At 52.2% G+C, this 23376-nt stretch overlaps 1 protein-coding gene across 1 annotated transcript in view; it reads left to right on the top strand.

The window, feature by feature from the left end:
* Clstn1 (calsyntenin 1) overlaps positions 1–23376 on the top strand; it is a gene marked incomplete at its 5' end in the record, with an annotated part of 56629 nt that overhangs the window by 31427 nt on the left and 1826 nt on the right. The window contains 16 exons of the mRNA XM_055615071.1: positions 5825–5854; positions 6926–7121; positions 8774–8982; positions 11293–11442; positions 11551–11736; positions 13714–13962; positions 14285–14406; positions 15302–15464; positions 18440–18496; positions 19836–19993; positions 20209–20357; positions 20588–20814; positions 21237–21407; positions 21722–21867; positions 22677–22812; positions 23110–23294. Of these exons, the coding sequence (XP_055471046.1) occupies positions 5825–5854; positions 6926–7121; positions 8774–8982; positions 11293–11442; positions 11551–11736; positions 13714–13962; positions 14285–14406; positions 15302–15464; positions 18440–18496; positions 19836–19993; positions 20209–20357; positions 20588–20814; positions 21237–21407; positions 21722–21867; positions 22677–22812; positions 23110–23294 (2534 nt within the window). The remainder of the gene's footprint in view (positions 1–5824; positions 5855–6925; positions 7122–8773; positions 8983–11292; positions 11443–11550; positions 11737–13713; positions 13963–14284; positions 14407–15301; positions 15465–18439; positions 18497–19835; positions 19994–20208; positions 20358–20587; positions 20815–21236; positions 21408–21721; positions 21868–22676; positions 22813–23109; positions 23295–23376) is intronic.

Below are 23376 nucleotides of genomic sequence, written 5' to 3'. Positions count from 1 at the left end.
ACCAGGGCTCCATGATATGTGGAGGGACAAAGGAGTTTGTCTGAGCTCACACGCGTCACTGAGTGTGTTTTCTTTGAGCCAGGCCATCTGGCTGTGGCTCTCCAAGATGTTACCTTTTTCTTTCTTTTCTTTTCCTTTTTGTTTTTTGTTTTCTGAGACAGGGTTTCTCTGTATAGCTCTGGCTGTCCTCGAACTCTGAGATCTGCCTGCCTCTGCCTCCCTGAGCGCTGGGATTAAAGGCGCTCTCCACCACGCCTGGCTGAGATGTTAACATTTCAAAGTTGGGAATACTCTGGGTTGTGTTCCCAGCTCTATGTGTCACTTGACACGTGGACGGTATCGAGTATTCTGTCACTCATGCCGCCAGTGTGTTGTCAATATCAGATTCTTAGGGAGCACGCAGCCAAGTCCAGACTGTTTTCTTCAGTGAGCTCAGTTGGTATGACGTAAGACAATGCACCCGGGAATTTGTTGAAGATCCCTGCTGCAGGAGTTCATCTGTGTAGATGATTCTGACATTGACGACTCACTCCAGAAGATTTATTATTATTAGTAGTAGTAGTAATTTTTTAAAGATTTATTTATTTGAGTGCTCTATCTGCATGTACACCTGCAGGCCAGAAGAGGGCATCAGATGCCAGTATAAGTGGTTGTGAGCCACCATGTGGTTGCTGGGAATTGAACTCAGGACCTCTGGAAGAGCAGCCAGAGCTCCTACCCCTTGAGCCCCCTATCAGCATCATTATTTTTTTTTTAATAATTTTATTTGCAGTGGTGTGGGATCCCCTGGAACTGTTACAGACAGTTGTGAGCTGCCATGTGCGTGCTGCGGATTGAACCCGCGTCCTCTGGAAGAGCACCTGTTGCTCTTAAACTCTCCCCAGCCCCTAATAATACTAGTAATAGTAATAATAATAATAGTAATAATAATAATAATAATAATAATAATAATAATAATGTGTTTCTGGCTGTCCTCAAGTCTCCTCCTCTGGTCTTAAGTCTGTGAGTTCCCGTGAGTTCCAATCCTCTCAAGCTAGAATGGATTCTGTTGCTTGCAGTTTCCGACACCCAGAGCTGGGATCAGTGACTTCCGTGAAGAGTGGAGGGACAGTTGGAGTGCAAGAGCAGGAGCCCCCACGGCTTGGAGACCGTGGGCCAGTGTACCCTCCAGATAGGGGCCATGGGGAGGGAGGGTGGGGCCAGATAGAAAGGGATCGTGGGGAGGGCGGAGCCAGCCTGAAACTGCACTTCCGCGCAAGTTTGGATCATGAGAAATCAAGTCTAGACTCTTTTGGGTTTGTCCTCACCTGGCAGTTTTAGATAATTACCTGGCAATTTTAAAGTGAGAGGAGAGACAGGGAAGGAGGTAACTTTAGACGGATGTGGGTCGGTTCTGATCCGTCCTAGGCTGGCGTAGCCAATTTTCATGAGGAAAACGGGATTTTGGGGTGCTTCCTTCTGCAAGGCAGGTGTGTGGGGTGTGCACAGTGCAGGAGGGCCGGCGGAGACAGCATGTGGGGTCATGCTGCTGAGAGGGTCCTCCCTGAGGGTGTGAGGCCTGGGAAGCAAGCCTGGGTTCGCAGTAGCTGAGGACAGAAATGCCGGTAACTTCTGTGAGCTGCGCATAGCTGGAGGAAGGGTTGGGAAGTCACTGTCACCGGGAAGAGCAAACAGTTAAACCAGTGGCTCCCACCCCATGCAGCATACATACGTCCTGCATATCAGACGTTTCCATCGTGATTCCCAACAGTAGCAAAATCACAGTTAGGAAGCAGCAGTGAATAATTTTATGGTTGAGGGTCAGCACAGCATGAGAAACTGTATTAAAGGGTCACAGCGTTAGGAAGGCTGAGAGCCATGGAATGAATAAATGTGTGTGTGTGCGTGTGTGTGCATGAATGCACGTATGTGTGAGCTCCAGGAAGAGTGGAATATGAGTGAGTGACATAAATCCGAATTAGGGGAGGAAGATAATATAAGATTATTGTTCGGTTGGCTGTGCTAGATTAGTGAAGTTGTGTTAGACAGAGATGCTGAAGTGTTGAGGGTGAAGCCATGTCATGCCTGGGATTTGCTGTGAAATTCTCCATGCAAGCCTGAAGATGGTAAGGATCAATGACATAAGCCAAACCACACGTGCGTGCACACACTCGTGCACACACACACACACACACACACACACACACACACACACACACACACCACATACAGAGAAGGACACCCACACACACCCCAGGCCATAGTTCTGTAAAAGGCCCCATTAGCTAAAGCCAGAGTCCTACCGCACACTCAGTTCTGCTTCTCCCAGTCAGTTACAAGGCCTGCTTCCCTGAATGTCTTGTCGGTTACAAGGCCTGCTTCCCTGAATGTCCTAAGTGTTTCTGCTGACATGGCCTTCACGAGGTCTCCTCACCGGCCTTTCACCTCCTGTGCTGCAATGGCTCTAGCCACCCCCTTGCCCCAGCCTTGTGTCCATCAGATGGTTCCTGCAGCCACTGCTGTGGCTGGATGAGCAGATGACACATGCTGGCTTCCTCTGCTGAAGCCCCAGAAACCCGGGTCTGCCCCAGGGTAAATTTCCTGCCCCTGTGTACCAACCCACCACCGGCTGGGGCGGCTTTTAGGTCTTGACAGGCCAAGGACCCAGGCGGACTAGTTCTTCTTAAGCCCCAGCTTACTGCAAGCACAGGAGCCTGTTGGTGGAGGGTTAGGGTAGCCAGCTGCAGTCTTCTGTAGGCATCTGTGGGCAAGACCGGTCCGTACTGCCGCTGCTCTCGCTATAAATGAGCAGAGCAGTCTTTAGGAGGGAGTTCCGCTTGGGGACTTTGCCTTTGAGGTGCTCTTATGAGATAACCCCACCACCCATGGCATCACAGAACACGCTCATGTTTAAAGCTAAAGCAGGACTCCCAGGCTCCAGCCAGACCTCCCCTCCTTAGTCTTTCCCCAGGTCGGTACGAGGCCACCTCAGGCTCAGTTCCTCAGTTGCCTCGCCTCCCAAGTCTACAGCTGACCTCATCTGAAATACCTCCTGGGGATCTGGAGAGACGGCCCAGCGTGAGAGCATCTGCTTCTCTTGCGGAGAACCTGGGTTACATTCCCAGCACCCACGTGGCTCCCAACCTCCTGTAACTCCAGTTCTGGGTGCATATGCATAGCACACGTAAACTCATCTGAGCCAATACACATGCACAAAAATAAAATTAGAAAGCAAAGCAAAAGCAACCTCTTGACCATGAACTTGATCACTTCTTGCTGGTCTGGTCCCCAGCATCTGCTGCTGGGGTGACCAGGTGACCGTGTTTGCCCAGATAGACTTGTTTTAGCGAAGGGTCCTTTAGCACTGAAGCCCCATCCGCCCAGCCATCTGCTGTTTTCTTCTGTCTTGATGGAAAGTCTTGCCTCAGCCTGAGAGGATGACACAGTATTGCTACCATAGAGGCTGAGGGAATAGGCTTGTGTGAGCCCAGGAGTTCGAGACCAGCTTAGGCAGTACTTAAGCCCTGACTCAAAAAAAAATTTTTTTTAACCTTTGCTTGACTATCGAGTATCACCTCCACCTGTTTGAATGTGCAGCATCTGTGGCAGCGTTCACGTTTTCATGCCAGGGTCCTGGTCTGTGCTCCGTGCATGCCCAGTGGCCTTGCCAGCCACACACAGCCACTGTCAGGAATACAAGCTCACGTGAGTACAGAGCTGCCTCCCTTGCCCTAAGCTCTGCAGAAAAGTGAACTCCAGTCAGAAACAGGGAAGTTCACATTGAATTAAAGCTTGGCCACTGGGATTGTTTCACAACCTACTTCATAGCGCTGCAGAGATGGCTAAGTGCACACACGGTTCCCAGACCCTCTGCTGGGTGACACAGAACCACCTGTAACTCCAGCTCCCATGGGTGTCTGGTGTCTCTGGCTTCCATAGCACCATTACTCATATGTGTGTACTCTACACATAATTAAAAGTAATGAAAATACACCTTTATAGAAATAATACTGATAATCAAAGTATATTCATAACATGGTTTATCAGCACATCCTGGAATGCTGTTTGGCTTCACGGGTCACCGAGCAGTTCTAACTCAGGGCTGTGTCTCTCCAGGAGGGATCCTTAAAGACCTCCCGGGGAAGGTTTTAGGGCCTGTAGTCTGTAGGATCTCTCTCTTGCAGCGGTGTAACTTGACAGTGGACTTAGCCATCACTGTGAGCAGACAGCCGGGACCTACACAGCTTGGCTTTTTGGCGGTCCAGTGGAACATCGCTTATGAAGACTGATGGTTGACTTTTAGTATCTTTTTCCTCATGCTGTGAAAGACCATTTATAGAGTAACAACCGTCCAGATGTGGTGGTGTCACCCCAGGAGCCAGGAGCCTGGGGATCGTGGGCTGGCCTGGGCTTCAGAGTACGTTCTGGGCTATCCCAGGGCTCATAGGGAGAGCCTGTCTCAGTTTGGTGAAATACTTTCAGAAAGCTAAAAACCATTCTTTTAGTACATGGGCCTTTTAAGAAGAGGGACGGCCTGAATCTGGCCCAGACCCCATGGTCTTCAGAGCCTGGCCCCTCAGCAGCCATGCTGGAGAACCAGCTGTGATGGTGTTCCGGGTCTGCGGTCTCCATGCGGTGTCGCCAGCCTTGCGTGGCTGCCACCCGCTCAGACTGTGGCCCGTGTGGCTGAGGCACTAATGGCTTAATGCCATTCCGCTTTAACGAGGGTTTGGGTTTGTATTTGAACAGCCCCTGTGGCCAGCTTCTCCCGGGTTGGGCGGCACTGCCCTACACAAGTCTTGTGCTGCAGGAAACATGGATAGAAATGCTTCCTGCCGCATTGCTCAGAGGCAGCGAAAGGCCTGAAATTGTGCCGAATGCAGAATGGAAAGTGGTTTCAGCGACGGTGAACGTTTAAGTGCTTTCTCTACGCCAAGCGAGGCTTTAAGCACTTACACTTCACCCCCTGCCAGGCAGCCCAGAAAATGAGTAAGCCGCAGTCTCGTGTCAGCGGGGACAAGTGAGCTTTAGATCATGAGGCTGCGTCAGAGTCCAAGCACAAAAACTGTTAATACTGTCTTTAAAACCTTAAAGATAAACAAAATGAAGCAGCATTCCCCCCCCCCCCCGGGAAAATGCATGATAAAGCCGCCTAGAAGTTGGGGAATGTGTAATGCTGCAGGCCCCAAAGTGACATCTTCTCTACGCTAGGCACGGGGTGGCCGGCTGGGTCGGCGCTGACGAGGGGACATCTAGCCAACACAGTGGTCATCACCGATGGCTGGGACCCAGCTTCCCCTAGGAGGCATGTCTGCTCTGGCCCCTACGCACAGGGCATCAGTGGGAACAAAGGCTGAAATCCTGCAGCTCCAGCTTTGTCTTCCCCAGTAAATCTAATGAGGGCTTGACTCTAGATAGAAAACTCAGCTTAAAAATAAGAACATAGTTCAGCTGTGGTGGCACACACCTTTTAATCCCTGTTCTCAGGAGGCAGAGGCGGGTGGATCTCTGTGAGTTCCAGGCCAAAAGCAAATACTTAGCTTGACCTATTGATTGCCATCAAAGGAAAAGCCCGGGTGACAGCTGTGGGTGTTGGGAAACCTCAACAGCATGGCATCAGTGTTTCCGCCCAGAGTGTGTTCAATGGCAGAGTGACGTAATAGCTTACGGTGAGTAGGTGGCAGGGGTGGGAGGACCGTGGAGCAGTTCTGGCAGGGCCTACTGAGCGCGCTAAGGACGTGTCACGCTTTTCTAAGTAATGTGTTGCACCTTTGACTGTTTCCTTGTTGTTCCGTCTTCAATCTTTCCTGAATTACTGACATGGGTTTATCTTTTCTCCCTTTAGAGAGTTTTGAGGTGACAGTCACCAAAGAAGGTGATGAAGGGTTCTTTGTCTCCCTCTTATGAATATTAACCCACTAACTTGTTCATAAAATTGGGAATCAGCCATTAAACAGAAGCAACTGCCATGCCGTCCCCTATTTATTCTCCTAGTTTGTTTTTGGTTTTTTGTTTTTTTTTTGTTTTTTTTTTTTAAGTGTATTTATGGAAATTGTTTGTAACCGGACCCTTGGCTAGAAATATCTGGAACTCAGACATCCATTTGAAGCCGGGCTCAGGACCTAGTGTTTTGTGTACTTGGGCTTGCTCAGCACCGTTTTTCTGGACTTGTGGAAGAGGGCGGTCTCACCGCTATGTGAAATACATTTCGTAGCTTCGTGCGTGCGATCAGGACACTAAACTGTTCTGCGCGGCCCCGCTTGGAGCCTTGGGTCTCTCTAAATAGGACAGCTCCACTGTAGCTGAGTTCCCAGGCTGGCGTCCCTGTTAGGTTTGGTAGGGTGAAGCCCGGAACCGAGGAAGCCTACAGACCCCTCCCTGTGACGGTGTTGACAGCCGTTGAAATGGATGCCTGAAAACTTGGTATTTCTACCGCTCTTCTCTAGCTGTTTTGATTCCCTAATTTTAGCCAGGCTCATTGCACAGGAAGACTTGATTCTTTTTTTCCTTGACAGAATATCTGTAATTATGATGCCGACCCACATGCCGCACTTCTCCTCTCAACGCTTAACTGTGCATTTTATCCTCTCTCTGGTCCAAACCCAAAGAGCTGCCCAGCGCTTGGGCGGCCTGGACAGCCTGGCCTTGGCTGTTGCTATGAGACTCCTTTGCCTTCGAGCCATCCTGTGGAATGCCTGTCTCTGTTCTCTCTCTCGTGTCCCTGCATGAATGGATGCAAAGTAAACCAGTTGCTTGGAAAGCCAGAGTCGCTTCTAATAAAGCCCCAGAACTCACCCGCGTTAAAGCACAGTGCCCTCGCTTTGTCCACAGACCCTCCAACCCCCTGGCTGCTCAGTTGTTGTCGTCTATTTTCTCGGGGGGCGGAGGGCAGCACGCAGAAGGTCCACGCGGCAGGCACCCTAACCCGTTCCGCTTTACTCCCTAGGTGAGATTTGTGGCTTTAAAATTCACGGGCAGAATGTCCCCTTTGATGCCGTGGTAGTGGATAAGTCCACGGGTGAGGGAGTAATCCGCTCAAAAGAGAAACTGGACTGCGAACTGCAGAAAGACTACTCGTTCACCATCCAGGCCTATGACTGCGGGAAGGGGCCCGACGGCACAGGCATGAAAAAATCTCACAAGTAAGTGGTCTGGACCGAGCACAGAGAGCCTGCCCAGGAGCTGAGGGTGCAGCTGGGAGTGACAGTCAGGATTTGGGCCCCAGGCTCCCCAGAGAGGCGGAGGAGTTCTGTAGGGTCATAGGCTGTAAGGTCTTTGAGGGCGGGACTCCAGCCTGGGAGTCCCCTTCTGTGTGCAGCTTCTGGGAAGAGCCTGAGAGAAGCAGGTTTGGAAAAAGGAATGAATGGTTTTAGCCCTCCAAGGTACAGAAACTAAAGCCCCACTGGGAACAGCGTCATGTGCCTGTCACCAAGGCGCTGGGAAGGCTGAGGTAGGAGGACCACAAAGTTGAGGACAGCCTGGGTGACATAGCAAGACCCTGTCTTTGGGGGAGGGGGTGGGGTCAGGTACAGACAGACAGACAGACAGACACACACACACACACACACACACACAGGGCCTTCTTCCGGAGGAGAAGGATTTGGTCGTTCTTACCATTTCCTGTAAACCCTGACCCCGTGAGCCAGCGTGCTTGTGGAGGAAGCACACGGGCTTTCTCGGTCCTGTGTGGAGGTGTGGAGACCGCACACCTGCCAGCTGAGAGCTTCGCTCCACGGAAGAGACAGATTCAGATACTAGACTTTTCCCGCTAGCCCCTCAGCACCACGCAGATTTCCCGTGGCTGGGCCCTGGGTCCCTCAACGTGTTGCAAAGGAAAAGGGATGTGTGGGCGCCATGCTGTCACAGGACGTGGTTAGGGCACTCTTAGTAGATGAGCCTGGATTGGTTCACTCGGTGAACATCAGGGCGTGATACACTAGTGAGTAATTTCTCATCTTTTCACACAGTGACATTTTATTTGTTTGAGAAGATTTTGTGTGTGTGCTAGGGACGGAACCCGGGCCTTGTGCGTGTTAGAGAAACACTTTGCTGTGGATCTGTTCTCGCCAAACTCTATATTTTGACCAAAAAAGCCTAGTCAGTAGGTCGCCCTCGAAGGCTGTACATGTCATTTGGAGGCTGGTTGGGTGGTACCCAGCAATGGACCTGGACAGGGGCAGCGAGGGTCCCCTCTGCGCCTCATGTGTGGCTCTCTCCCTGTACCTGGAGCTGCCCGCATCAGCTAGTGCGGCCAGCAGCTTGCGAGATCCCACTTCAGCCTCTGAGCTCTAGGATCACAGATGAGCTCACATTTCTGTGGCTGCTGGGGCTCAGAGCTCCCACCTTCACGCTTGTGTGACAGCGCCTCATCCGCTGAGCCACTGCTCCGCCTCACGATTTGCCACACCGCATATTGTGGAACGTTTCGTGTAGTGGAACCTTTTCTCTATCTCACTCCTTCCGTTGGCTGAACTTCTTCTCTGTAATCACGTATCTTAACTCTGTGACCAGAGAGGAAGTACCAGTTTGATGCATTTACCTGCCCCCCGCTTTGAAAGAAGATCCGTTCTCCTTAGTTACGTCACTAAGTCAGCTGCCTTAATTTTAGCCCAAGTCCTGATTTTAACTTCCCGTGTCCATTTCAAACTAAGAGGAACGTACTTTGGTTTATATTTCAGCTTCCTTGTGGGAAGCTCATGAAACAGTATCAGGAAATTGAGAAATAGGCAGAATTGTTGCCTGTTTGGTAAAAGACAGAGCGGCCCCCCACAGTGGCTTTCCCCCCCTTGTCTAGAGCAACCGTGCACATCCAGGTGAATGACGTCAATGAGTATGCACCCGTGTTCAAGGAGAAGTCGTACAAGGCGTCGGTGGTGGAGGGGAAACAGCACAGCAGCATCCTCAGGGTGGAGGCCGTGGACGCAGACTGCTCCCCTCAGTTCAGCCAGATCTGCAGCTACGAGATTCTCACCCCAGACGTGCCGTTCACTGTGGACAAAGACGGTAAGGCCCGAGGGCCTGAGGTCCCTGAGTGGGGTGGCCTCGAGAGGCCTGCCCCTTCCGGAGGTCAGCTGGTCACGTGGGCTTCCCAGCGCTGGCAGAGCGTTAGCGAGCTTGCAGGCTGCCCGGAGCCCTGCGGCTGCACGTCAGTCAGATCTGTCTGATGTCACTCCCTGGCCTGCCAGCGTCTCTGAAGCCTGGGCTCTTCGGGGCTCTCTTTCTCCTCTCCTACCCAAATCAAGTAAAGGACTCATTCGATGTGAAGCTTCTCTTCCACATGCAACTGAGTGTCTTGTTCCTGTCATTAGACATTTTTTTTTGTTCTCCATTTGATTAGAACCTTTTACACGTGCGCACACACACACACACACACACTCTGCTAATTATCATGTCCAAAGCTTCATGCATACTATGAAAAAGTTTGCCCACTGGGTTACCCCTCCAGCCCCTTCTGCCTCATCTTAAAAGTGAGAGTTTGTTCATGCATCATTCCTTTAAAGAATTATTATTGTTGTTGTTTGAGACAGGTTTCTCTGTGTAGTCCTGGCTGTCCTGAGCTCACCCTGTAGACCAGGCTGGCTTCAGACTCACAGAGACCCACCTGCCTCTGCCCCTCAAGTGCTGGGATTAAAGCGCGTGTGCCTCTACTGCTGCCACCCAGCTAAAGAGTTCTCTTTAGTTACATGTTGCTGTGTGGGTGTTGCCCGTGGGCACAAATGCATATGGAGGCCAGAGGCACTGGCCTGCCGCTCCAGTTGAAGGCCGCTTGCTGTGCGCTGGGAACGGGTCCTCTGGAAGAGCAGGTGCTCTTAGCTGCTGGGCCACCTCTCCAGCTCGCACTCATTTAGCTCTGAGTCAGACTCTTCCTATGTAGCCTAGGCTGGCCTCACATTTGTTATCCTCCTGCCTCAGACTCCTAATTGCTGGGGCTGTAGCTAAGGTGAGGATTTATATCATAGGACTTTGCCAGGACCTTTATTCCTGAGTGATTGACAGAGGTAACACAAGAGCTAGCTTCTTGATGGTAATGCAGTGTCTCTATGACAAGTTAATTGGCAGGGGCTGGAGAGAGGGCTCTCTGGTTAAGAGCACTGGCTGCTCTTCCAGAGGTCCTGAGTTCAAGTCCCAAGAACCACATGGTGGCTCACAACCATCCATAATGTGGTCTGATGCCCTTTTCTGGCATATAGGTGTACATGCAAGTAGAACACTCATACATAAAATAAATAAATCTTTTAAAAAAGGTTAATTCACACTGTGGTGTTTGATAAGATTGTGGGTATGTGAGACTTTGTAGGATCTGGAGAGATGGCTGCATGGTTGATAGCACTTTCTTCTAGGTCCAGGGGAATCCAACACTCTCTTCTGGCATCTAAGGGCACCAGACACATACGTGGTTATATATACAGGCATGCAGTCACATATGCAAAAAAAAAAAAAAAAAAGCATCTGTACTCACATCTAAACAAAAAGCCCTGGCTAGCCTGGAACTCAGAGATCCCCCTGCCTCAGTGCAGCGAGAGTGTGAAAATCTTTTAGAAGAAGTATTTAATGAAGCTTTGCCTCACTGTTAGCATTTACATTTTATCATTTTTTTATTATCACATGCAAAGTATTAAATGTTAATATAAAATCCAGGCCATCAAGGTGGCTCAGGTGAAAGTACCTGACATAAGCCTGACGACCTGATTCCAACTCCCAAAGCCACAGTGTGAGGAGAGAACCAGCTCCTGAAAGTTAGCCTTTGACATCCATACATCCGAGAAAGCACGGGTGCACCCACCCACGCCCCCGTGTGTACCACCCACACACCAAATGAAGTGTTTTTAAAAAGCTGGGTATAAGCTGGGCGCAGTGGCACACTCCTGTGATTGTGAGCCCAGCACTCAGGGAGGCAGAAGCAGGTGGATCTCTGTAAGTTCAAGGCCAGTCTGGTCTGCAAGGTGAGTCCAGGACAGCTAAGGCCACACAGAGAAACCTTGTCTTGCAAAAACAAAACCAGAGCTGGGTGTACTGGTACGTGCCCTTAATTCCAGCTTGAGAGGCAGAGGTAGACAGAGCTCTGTGAGTTCCAGGACAGCCAGAGCTACAGTAAGACTATACTCAAAAAACAAAAAATGTTAATAAATGGATAGCAGAGGGCTGGCTGTAAGATTCGAACCATCCTTGAACACTGGAGCATGGATTCGGTGTGTTCTCCAGCCCTGGCAGGACGGAGAAGTGCTGTGATTTCAGGACTGAGTGTATTTCAGGCCGTGTCCGTCCCCTACGGCACAAGTAAAGATGGTTCTCGTTGCTTCCCTGCTCTGCCAGGTTACATTAAAAACACAGAGAAGCTGAACTACGGCAAGGAGCATCAGTACAAGCTCACAGTCACGGCCTACGACTGCGGGAAGAAGAGAGCCACGGAAGACGTCCTCGTGAAGATCAGCGTGAGGCCCACCTGCAGCCCTGGCTGGCAAGGTGGGCCGTGCTCTCTCTAGCCCCCGACCCATTCTGAAATGCGCACACTGTGAAAACAGAGGTGTGAGCTTTCTGTTTCTCTCCACACCCACCCCTGGGCCAACACAGGCTGGAGCAGCAGGGTTGAATATGAGCCTGGCACGGGGGCTTTGGCTGTCTTCCCGAACATCCACTTGGAGACCTGTGATGAGCCTGTCGCCTCGGTGCAGGCCACGGTGGAGCTGGAGACCAGCCACATAGGGAAAGGCTGCGACCGAGACACCTACTCCGAGAAGGCCCTTCACCGGCTCTGTGGTAAGGAGGTCTGGCGGCCAGAGTGGGCAGTCTTCCGGAAAGGCCTGTTCCTTAGGACCTTAATCCCCCTGTGTTGGTCTGTGAAATGATGAGCAGAACAGACACAGTGTGCTGCCTTGCTGGCCGGTGTCATTCAGGACGGGCATCTGCAAACCCTGTAGTGTCAGTTCAGAGTGCTACGTGTGTCTGAATTGACGAGCCCGTGGTTCCAAGAAAGTAACAAAGCTGGGCGTCACCCGAGGAAGGATGACGCTCAAACAAAGGGCCAGGCTTAGATTGTGCTCTGTGACCCAGCACATAGGACACCTGAGCCCTGTGCCTGAGCTTCTGCCTGGGCCACACAGAGCACGCTGTTCGAAAGGCACCTGCTTTTCCTCCTGTGGGAGGCTCCAAGTTCGATCCCATCAGAAGGAGGACACACAGTTCACCCTGACGGCACATGCTCACACTTGTAAAATCCTTTCTTTATTCTTTTTTAAATTCGATTTATTTATTCTACGTGTGTGTTGCTTGTGTCCCGTGTGTTCATGTGGAAATCAGGGGACATACATATGTGTGTGTGTGTGTGTCTGTCTGTCTGTGTGGCGCATTTGCCAAGGTGTTCATGTGAAGGTCAGAGGACATGGTATGGTAGTCAGTTTTCTCCTTCCAGCATCCGAGTTCTGGGGATTGAGCGCAGGTTGCCCGTGTTGGTGGAAGTGTTTTCGGGCGTGCCTTGCCGCCTCCTCTCCCCTGTTCTTTGGCACAGTAACTCCAGTTGTAGACGTTTATCTAAGATCAGAACCGCCACACACAGATGCTCCCTGAGGAACGGTGCGTGGCTGGAAGGAATTTGGGACAGCCGGGTCTGCCAGAGAGAGGCCTTAGTAGAGGGCACCGTGCTGTGCGCAGTGAGGTGCCGGCTAGAGGACAGCGAGAACACGTGCCTGCGTTGCAGACACAGCCGCACTCCAGTTCAGCTAAGCAGTGCTGCGTGGGCCGGAGATGCTCGGTGTTCTCCTGCAGAGCGTCCGGGTTCTGTTCCCAGCGCCTACCCGGCAGCTCTCGACTGTGACGCCAGTTCAGGTGGTACTCTCTGCCAACCCCCCGGGGCGTGAGGCGTGCAAGTGATGTGCAGACACACACGGAAAAAGCCGCTGGTGCCCAGAAAGTCCGACATAAACAACGTGGTGCGCTAGGGAGGTGGCTCAGCCGGTAAAGCACTTGCTGCGCACGTGCGGGGCCAGAGCTCCCCAGCACCCACCGAATTGCCAGATGGGTGTGGCAGGAGACAGGTGACCCGCGGAGCAAGCCATTGAGTCATCCTGTAGGTAGCTCTGGCTTTGACTGAGAGACCGGACCTCATTGGGTAAAGAAGAAGGAGAGTAATTGAGGACGGTTCCTCTAGATGTGTGCACACACATCACGAGTGCACACGCCCCTAACACGGAAGTGTGGAAGGACCCTAAAAAAGGACCGGAAGTGCTTATACTCATATTAGGTGGGAGCAAAGTAAGTTTGTTGTTGTTTGCTTGTTTTGAGACAGGGTCTCCCTACATAGCCCAGGCCAGCTGGAGCTCACTGTGTAGAACAGGCTAACTTTGAACTCACAAAGATCCGCCTGCCTTTTCCACTGCCTCTCCAGTGCCAGGATTAAAGGCTTGTGCAGCATGCCTGGCTGTGTTTTATCTTCTTTCTTCTTCTTTTTACAACAAGAATCCGCTGTGTATGTGTGTGTTTGAATATGTTGTTTTTGTTTTTCTCACTTTATAGCCAAAAATCCACTTGTAGCTTAGGTAGGCTTTGAACTTGGCAATCCTCCTGCCTCTGCCTCCTAAGTGCAGGGATTACTGACGTGTTTACATTTTTATTATGAAAAAAAAATCCCTTATTTTTCAGGAAGAGCAAAGTCAGGCCAGCAAGCATTCTAATCCTCAGCTGAGAGCCACCGTGAGCGGGGCCCCTCCCTGGAACTGACACTCCTGTTACTGGTTCTAGGGGCTGCTGCTGGCACCGCGGAGCTGCTCCCTTCCCCCAGTAGCTCCTTGAACTGGACTGCTGGCCTCCCCACCGACAACGGCCACGACAGCGACCAGGTCTTCGAGTTCAATGGCACGCAGGCAGTGAGGATCCCAGACGGCATTGTGTCCCTTGACCCTAAAGAGCCTTTTACAATCTCTGTGTGGATGCGTCATGGGCCTTTTGGCCGAAAGAAGGAGACGATTCTGTGCAGTTCAGACAAGACAGGTTTGTTGTGTCCCTGGACTGCTGGTGTCCTTCAGAGACCCTCACAGGGACTAGTTCTCCTCTACTGCTCCCTATTTCATGCTGTGGACACTTTGTCCTCTAGAGAGGCGGCACCAGCCTGGGGAATTTATTAGTTTTACTCAGTGGATTATCATGAGTTCCCAGGAAAACTCCTGTGTGTGTGTTTCTAAACCCTGTCTTGGCCCAGCTGGAGGGTTCATTTATGCAGATAAAGCGCATCTTTAAATCCATTAAGGAAACAGACTTCACTGTCCTCTCGGGCCTGAAGCTGGCAATTTACCCACAGACATTCTCTTTGCAGACATGAACCGACACCACTATTCGCTTTATGTCCACGGGTGCAGACTCATTTTCCTCCTCCGTCAGGACCCATCTGAAGAGAAGAAATACAGGCCTGCGGAGTTCCACTGGAAGTTGAACCAGGTGAGTAAACAGAAACCTGGCCATGCATCACCTCCGGGCTGTTGCAGCCGGAGGAACATTGTGGTTGTGGTGCTCACAGGATAGCAAACCAGACCACTTAACTCCTTCCCTTCGCTTTTTCCTCTCCCATCTCCCATCTCCTCCCTCCTCTCATCTCCCTCCCCTCTCCCTCCCCTCCTTTCTGACAGGGACTCATGTAGCCCAGGTTGGCCTCAGACTCACTGTGAAGCCAGTGGTGACCTTGAATTTCTGGTCTTCCTGCCTCTACTTCCCAGCAGCCAGACACCACGGTGTGATTTTCTGTGGTTCTGGGGTTTGATCCAAGGCCTTCTGGGAGGGTCTCTACCTTCTGGACCACACCTCAGCCTGTATGTGCCTACAGTGCAGCAGAGAACACATCCCTGCCGTGTCATTTGCCTTCCCCTGAGATTGGTGATACTTACTGTTTTGGCCCAAAAATGAATGACTAGTACTCAGGGGCAGGAGCAGATGGATGGCTGAGTCCCAGTCCAGATCCAGGACAGTCAGGGCAACATAGTGAAACCCTGCCTCACAAAAGGGGAAAGGGGGGTAGCTAGTTGACAGCCTGACCCAGTTTTAGGAGGTACATGTCCATCTGCTTTGAGTGAAACTGTGCTGCCATGCCAGTGGTGAGGAATCGCAGCCCCTTGCTATGGCCTGCGGTGATGATGCTGGTCTGAGATGCAGATGGTGAGATCTTCCTACCCCTTTCCGGCCGCATGTTTGCGGAATACTTTCTTGTTGGGTATTTTTAAATCCTTTTCTTTTTAGGAAGTCGTTTCTTGTACATGACTCATTCTCCATGTCCTGCTGGTGCTCGGGGTTCTTTGGTTGAGCAGCTGGTGACATGGCATTCTTCCTCTGCCTTGGCTAGGTCTGTGATGAGGACTGGCACCACTTTGTCCTCAATGTGGAATTCCCAAGCGTGACTCTGTATGTGGACGGCGTTTCTCATGAGCCCTTCTCTGTGACGGAGGACTACCCGCTTCATCCAGCCAAAATAGAGACTCAGCTAGTGGTTGGAGCTTGCTGGCAAGGTAACAGTCGCTGGCCTCCCGCCGCCCAGCCCGGGAACTAAATAACATCTCCTCACTGTTTCAGCACTGTATCAGGGCTCAGAGTGGCTAATCTCTACCCAGATGTCCTTTATCTCTGTGTAGCCTTTTAGGGGAGGCTACACAGGGTGTGTGGACAACAGCCTGCCATCACCTTTCCTGAGCCTGAGAGCAGTGACAGCACAGAGGGAAACTAGCATACAAATCAATCTGTTTATTTTATTTTATTTATGTTTTGGTTTTTAGTTTTTCGAGAACAGGGTTTCTCTGTGTAGCCTTGGCTGTCCTGGACTTGCTTTGTAAACCACACTGGCCTTGAGCTCACAGAGATCCTCCTGCCTCTGCCTCCCCTGGTGCTGGGATTACAGTCATGCGCCCCCACACCTGGCAATCAATCTGCTTATTGATTATTGGTGTCTGCAAAGCCAGAGGCAAGAGTGAACCATAGCCACAAAAAGGCAAAGGACAAAGAAGTGTCCAGCCTGTAGGCCTCGTCCTTAGTTCTTAGTCCTTGACAGCTTGCTAGGAACCTGGTGAGTGAGGGGACGTTTGGGGAGGACTCTTGAAGCTCTGTTCAAGCAGTGATCCCTGCGGCCAGAGCAGCGCCACCATGTGTTTGCTGGGCAGCAGGCTGTCCGCCGCTTCCGCCTACCCACTGTCTCAGGGGAGGAGCAAGCCCAGCATCATCCAGGTGGTTAACACAGAGCTGGGATTTGAACCTAAAAAGCCAGTGCACATACATGGAGCCCATGCTGTGACTCCCCAGAGTAGGTCTGACCATTCCCCAAGAGGTGTAGCCTTCCTGGTTTGAACCCCTAAAACAATTCATTGGTTATTTGTGGGATCTTAGGTAGCCAATTAAGTTGAAATAGTGGCCAGCGTACAGGACTGACTCCGTGGACTTGTGTAGTGATGCCCACGGTGCCCGTTACCAGGCAAGAAACAGCTTTCGGCAGGGCAGAAAGAGTGTAATTTGAAGGTGGTGAAGGGCTTTGAGACGGTCTGCGGCTCCCTGCTCTGCTGTGCGATGATACCAGACACCATGATTCTGCTGGTGCCGGGGTCACAGGTGCCACCCGTGTGGCTGGGTTTATAGCCAAAGGAAGTAAGTTAGTAGAAATGAGCATTAACTGTTCTTGTCCAAGTTCCAGAGCTATGAGTCTGCTCCAAGGGTCACGCACCCTCCTTTGACTCATGTACCCCACAGCCTCTTCCATTTCCAGGCACAGCACTGTCACCTCGTGTTAGGAGACGAGAGTTTAGATACTTTTCTCCCCATGTGATAGTACCTTTACTTTACTTAGAAGAGTATAAACGAATCTGATTCCCAAGACAAGTTTGTGTACTTTAGGAGAATTTGAATTTCATAGTTTTTGTCTAATTTTTTCAGATACAGAGGAGTAAGATAGCACACTGAGGTGAACCTCTTCAGCCTGTTGGTTTGTACAACTGTCTGTTGGTTTGTACAACTACCAGTGAGAAAATGAGATGTGAAGCTCGAAGCCTGAGCTGCAAGGGAGGCAGGATCTCGGCTGGTGCCTGGCGTCTGGGGCTTAAATTCAAATGTGCCATAAGAAAAAACACAAGCATAAGCCTGAATGAAACTTCTGTTTCGTTGTTTTGGCTAAATAGGCCACCCTGTGCTGTCTGTCCTGCATCCTGTGATCACAGTATCACTGCCGGCAAATAGAAAATGCTTTTCTCTTTTCTCTTTGGACTTCAACTGTCTCAGCTTTTGCAACCTGACAGCAATTTCCACACCAAACCAACACAAAAATCTTTTTTTTTTTTTCTAATTTAAAAAAAGTTGTGTTATGGTATTTTTGCCTGTATGTACTTGCATGCTTGGTGCCTGTGGAGGCCAGAAGATGTCAGATGCCCTGGAACCAGAGTTATGGGTGGTTGTGAGCCACTGTGGGAGCTGGGAATTGAACCCGGATCTTTTGGAAGCACAGCTCATGCTCTTAACCACTGATCCATCTCTCCAGCCTCTACCAGCACAAGTTGTTTAAAGTTCACTTCACATGGAGGAAGCTGACCTTTGCCCTTCAGTGACTGTGAAACCCCCCTCCCTGCTGGTTCACACTGGGGAGGATGGGTCATCGGCGGCGGCAGCACCTCTGTGTCAGATCGCAGTGGGTGGTCGGCAGGCGGGGGTGGAGGCAGGCCTGGCCTCACCCCAGGTAGCACCACCCTTGTTGCATGGAGGCACTTAAGCAGACCATGGTGGCCAGTGTTACCACACAGTTGCAGAGGGGGCATTTCCTCCGCAAGGCAGTAGAGAAGATGTGCATTCTGTGCTCTGCCATGGGTGTGTCCACCAGCAGGGCTTTGGGTTCTGAACCCGGCTGGGCAGCTGTAGAGTGGCTGGTGAGCACCCAGGCCTGCTGTGGGCTGTTTTCTGCATGAGAGCCTTAGCCAGGCAGCCTCTCTCTTAACATCTTTTCTCTATCATTTAAAATCCAGAAAGTACAGACTCACATGTTTAATGTACCACACTCCGGACCCTAGTACAAACCCTCCTGGTTTGTCTGTGCCTTCTGCTTCCCTGTCTGGAGGGAAGAAGATATCGTTCGGTCCAGGAGATGAATGTTTATTTACGTCTGCTCCAGCACCATTCCCGGCCAGACCTCCTTGGGAATGCGTTGTAACGTGGGCTAGATGATTAACGAATTCTGTGTGCCTGCTTTTCTTTGTCTTTCTTTGAACTGATAATGTGTTCAGGCAAGAATAGGTGATATGGGTATAAAAGAAAAACCACAAATGAAGCACTGGAAGGGGCGAATCTGGGAAAGGTCATGACGTGCAGGCTTGTATCTGGGTGAACCGTCCCAGACGCCAAGAAGGGACTTTGTTCTCTGTGGCCCGTGTTCAGCCGTCCCAGCACTTGGCTTTTGAGGTCTAGTGTGAAGGCCCTAACCTGTCGGTCCTTTCTGCTCTCTGTCTTGCCTTTCCAGAGTATTCAGGAGCCGAAAGTGGCAATGAGACTGAGCCTGTGCCTATGGCCTCTGCAGGTTGCTGGATTCCCCACCCCCACCCCACACGCCCCATTTCACTATCGTGTTTCCTTTAAAGATGAGGCATTGATTCATTCCACAAGTCGCATGACATGAGCCAGTTGCATTTTGATCCTGGAAACCATTTCAGCTGCTTGCCTGCATCGAGCTTCCCCATTGCTCCTGGGACTTCCTTTCCTGCCCCGTCAGCCCTGTGAAAGGGGCACAGACCCCCCCCCCCCCATGTGCTGCATTTGTAAGGGTTTTAGTACCTCCAGTTCCCCAGACCCACTGCACGAGGCTCCCACTGAAATACCTCAGGCAGGGTTTGGGAGGCCCCTTCATGGTGGTAGCTGAGCCACAAGACAGGAAAAGTAGCTTCTACACTTTCTGTCCTGATGGATACTAAATTCTAAACAGAAATAGCCATCCCGTGACCCGTCATACCAGGGCCCTGTCCTTCGTTAAGTGAAGGCAAGCTGTAGTTCATGGCTCTTTATGGCGGTCTGCGGGGGCCATCCTCTTCCCTGCCTGTTATCCTCGTAGACACAACTCAACAGAAGGGCTCCCTGAGAGCCAGGATGGCTCAGCATCTCTGACACCCACAAACACGTCAAGTGAACCTGGCAGCCAACCTGTAATCCTAGCGATTGGAAGGCAGAGATGGGGAGTCCCTGAGCAAGCTGGCTAGTTAGACTAGCTCTACGGGCAAGCTCCGAGTTCACCAAGAGGCCTGCCTCAGTGAATAAGGTAGAGAGCAATGGAGGAAGAGTCCCAGAGTCAGTTACAGGTCTACCCCACACGTGCACACACATACCCAACATACGAACATGACACACATATTCATACAAGTGGGTAATGCACACACACACACACACACACACACACACATACATGCACAAACCGCCCTAGAAGACGTGGAAGGCTTTTTTAGAGACGAAGTGTCGCAGAGTTCCTGCCGTGCCATGACCCAGTCTATCTCCCCCTCCCTGTTCCTGTGTCCTCAGTCAGGGAAAGCGCCCCACAGTGTGCTCAGCCAAGCAGGTGGTAGAGGCTGAACAGGCAGTGTCTGCACCTTGGTGATGGTACTGCCTTGGCCACCACCATCAGGGAGTGGCCAGCCGTGTAAGGACTCCCGAGGGCCCCTCCCCCAAGCTCCTCTCTCCTTCAGGCCATGTGCATGATCATGAACAACCTAATTTTTCATTGCGCTTCCATGATTGCAAGGCTAACAGGGTGTGGTCTGAACTAACTTGCATGTCCATCCGTCTGGCCGCCACCACCGGTAACACAGCCATGGGAGGTAGCCAGGAGCCTGTCGGCCTCAAGCCTGACTCCTCACTTCTCCATCCCTAAGGTGGTGACCTGCACATGACACAGTTCTTCCGAGGTAACCTGGCTGGCCTCACGGTCCGCGCTGGGAGGGTGGCGGAGAAGAAGGTGATTGACTGTCTGTACACCTGCAAGGAGGGGCTGGAGCTGCAGGCCCCCGAAGATGGCAGCAGAGGCGTGCAGGTAGGAGCCCACGGGCCTCCCTCCCAGCCTCGCCCGCCAGGAGTGGGTCCCTGCAGGGCAAGGCAGAGGTGGGTGAAGGGCTTTCATCTGTGAGGGTCTCGCTCGTGAGGACTCGGGAGCTTCTCAGGAGTCAGCCCCGGCTGACCCCTCCTCCGGCTTTGGCTCCTCTCAGTTGGGACAGTGTTCCCCTCCCCTCTCTGCTCTGGTGATTTCAGATCCAAGCAAGCTCCAGCCGGGCAGTATTGACCTTGGAGGGAGACGAGGTTGGGGAGCTGGATAAGGCCATGCAGCACGTTTCCTACCTGAACTCTCGGCAGTTCCCCACACCGGGCATCCGCAGGCTCAAGATCACCAGCACGGTCAAGTACGTAGCCATGAGTGTATTTCCACTCACGGACATGGGGGCAGGAAGTGTGTGCGCGCCTGGAGATTTTTAAGCCTCTTTGCCTCCCCTTCTCAGGGAAGGTGAGCCTCACTTGATAAATTTCGTCTGACCACAGTGTGAAGTGCATTCCTGGACTGGCCGCCCTCTGTCCCTCTGGCAGCCCTCAAAGCCTTCAGCCTTCTCTCCCCCGTCTTCCTCTTCTCCGACAGGTGTTTTAATGAGGCAGCTTGCATCGAGGTGCCCCCAGTTGAAGGGTACGTGATGGTTCTGCAGCCGGAAGAACCCAAGATCAGCCTGAGTGGGGTCCACCACTTTGCCCGGGCAGCTTCCGAGTTCGAGAGCCCAGAGGGCGTTTCCCTTTTCCCTGAGCTTCGAATCATCAGCACCATCACCAGAGAAGTGGAGCCTGAGGGGGATGGGGCCGAGGACCCCACAGGTAACGGCCGTGCCTGGGCTTGCCTCCTTTGCCTTGACTACCTGCCCTCTTGGGCCCTTTTTCTGTCATGTTTTGGAGGTTTTAATGTTTCAGTACTTGAGTCTGTTTCTGGAACTAAGCTGAAGCTGAAGCTTTTTTGGTCAGACATCAGGTTTTAAGATGTAGCTTGAGGGCTAGCCCACAGGAAGACTGTCCCCCTCATACCCATTAATCACTAAGTGCTATTTATTGACTGAGCTGATTCTGGGCCTAGGACCTGGGCCTTCAGTATGCTAATTATGTACTTCAGCACTGCCTACGCTCCCAGCCCCCAAGTCTCCAAGGGGACTCTTCCCTGCTTCTGTCTATGAGGGGGTTGGGGTTGGGGTTGACTGACAGAGCCACCCATATCCTCTGCTGCTTCTGGTCGGCTATTTCTGCAGTGCAAGAGTCCCTGGTGTCGGAGGAAATTGTGCATGACCTGGACACGTGTGAGGTCACCGTGGAAGGGGAGGAGCTGAACCCCGAGCAGGAGAGCCTGGAGGTGGATGTGGCCCGCCTCCAGCAGAAGGGCATCGAAGTGAGCCACTCTGACCTGGGCGTGGTCTTTACAGGTGAGGGTGGGAGCAGAGGAGGCAGGGGGTGCCGGGCAGATGAAGGCTTTTGCCCACCTTCGGATGTGGAGGAGCATTCTCGCTTCACCAGCACAAGGAGCGGGGACCCATGCAGTGGCTTGTGCAGAGTGGGCGAAGTAATAGCACGTGCTCCTGGACGGAGGAATGCCCATGCTTGCTTTGCTTTCGTTGGTTCGTGGACTCAGAAAGCCACCGAGGGTGTGGCCACTGGCTCTGCTGACCCAGGAGCCTGCCGTTAGCAGCCTGCGCCCACCTCGGCTCGGGTTTTGCCACTCACCTTCACCACCCTGCAGGTGTGGACACCATGGCCAGCTACGAGGAGGTCCTGCACCTCCTGCGCTATCGGAATTGGCATACCAGATCCCTGCTTGACCGGAAGTTCAAGCTCATTTGCTCAGAGCTAAATGGTCGTTACCTCAGCAATGAATTCAAGGTGGAGGTGAGTCCAGGGTGCCCACCCAGAAGGCCAACAGTAAAGTAGTCAAGCGTTCTGACCCTTGGTCCCAAGGCTCCAGACATCCGTGGTGGCGAATGTCCGCATTGTGGTCTGCTGCCGGGTAGACATTCAGGCTTGGGGACCTTGGAGGGCAGAGTGAGTGACAGAGAATATGGGGAGAGTGGGGAGGGACAGGGTCGTTCCTTGGGTTCTGTGTGTGAGAGAGCCCCCAGGGAGGTCTTCCTAGCTGAGCCAGATCACTGTGAGGTCACAGCGGCTGCAGGACAAGGCAGTCTGCTCCGACCCCTTCGGCACCTCCGCTGCAGCCGACTTTATCGCCACCCAGCCTGTCTGTAGTCTGGAGGAGTGAATTCAGTTGTTCCGAGCAGTCCACTGTATCCCCACCGTGACCTCAGTGGTGGGCAGAGACTAAATTTAGAATGCCAGTGAGTGTTTTACTTGAGCCAAAGGGTGGCTGGGGAGGAAAGCGACCAATGGCGATTTGTGCTGTCCGTGTCCAGGTGAGGGGGGGGTGCTGTGCCGAGCACTGGCCACGTGATCTGGGTTTGTTCTTTACGCTGATGTTTTCTTTTATAAACTCCACTGTGAATTAGACAAGTGCTGTTTCTGGGATGTGAGACAGGGTCACCGTGTGATAACACTGACAGCTTCTCACTTTTCTCTCTTTCTGGTCACTGGAGTAACCCTGCTTGCTCCTGGCCCGGAGCAGCACGGTGTTGCCAGTGGCTGACCCTGTTTACCTGTCAGGTACACGTTGGGCACCAGCCCTAGTGGCTCTTTCTCCGCTGCAGGTGAACGTGATCCACACAGCCAACCCCGTGGAACACACCAATCACATGGCTGCCCAGCCCCAGTTCGTCCACCCTGAGCACCGATCCTTCGTTGACCTGTCTGGTCACAACCTGGCCAGTCCCCACCCGTTTGCAGGTAGGACTGTGGGGATGAACGTGGGTCAGAATGCCATGGCATCCACACAGGGGCCAGATGGGTACCACGGCAAACCTGGCAGTAAGCGTGGCTCACAGCCACCGCCTGTCACTCAGAAGGAGGGTCATCCCAGGTGAGCCAAGCCAGGCTCACTGCTTCCTTCTAGTCTGTGGGGTCAGGCGAAACACTCGAGCACATTTATTTTGACCTAGAGTGGTTGAGGAGGCCGAGGGTGGGAAGGTTTTCTGGGCAAACAGTGTCACAAAAGCTGTGTCTGGTCTTCAAATCTCGTGGCAGTTGTCCCCAGCACGGCGACTGTTGTGATTGTGGTATGTGTCAGCTTCCTGGTTTTCATGATCATTCTGGGCGTGTTTCGGATCCGAGCCGCACATCAGCGATCGATGCGGGACCAGGACACCGGGAAGGAGAACGAGATGGACTGGGATGACTCTGCCTTGACCATCACCGTCAACCCCATGGAGGTAGGTGCTAAGGTCCCCAGACTGCAAAGCACCACAGAGACCCGTGTCGTGTGTACTGGGAGTTGGGCCTGTGAGGCTGGGG

The sequence above is a fragment of the Psammomys obesus genome, unplaced genomic scaffold (assembly GCF_907164565.1).
Source record: "Psammomys obesus unplaced genomic scaffold, mPsaObe1.curated_primary_1811, whole genome shotgun sequence".
NCBI classification, from domain to species: domain Eukaryota; kingdom Metazoa; phylum Chordata; class Mammalia; order Rodentia; family Muridae; genus Psammomys; species Psammomys obesus.
The sequence above is the reverse complement of the archived record's forward strand: the minus strand, read 5'-3'. Positions and strand labels throughout refer to the sequence as shown.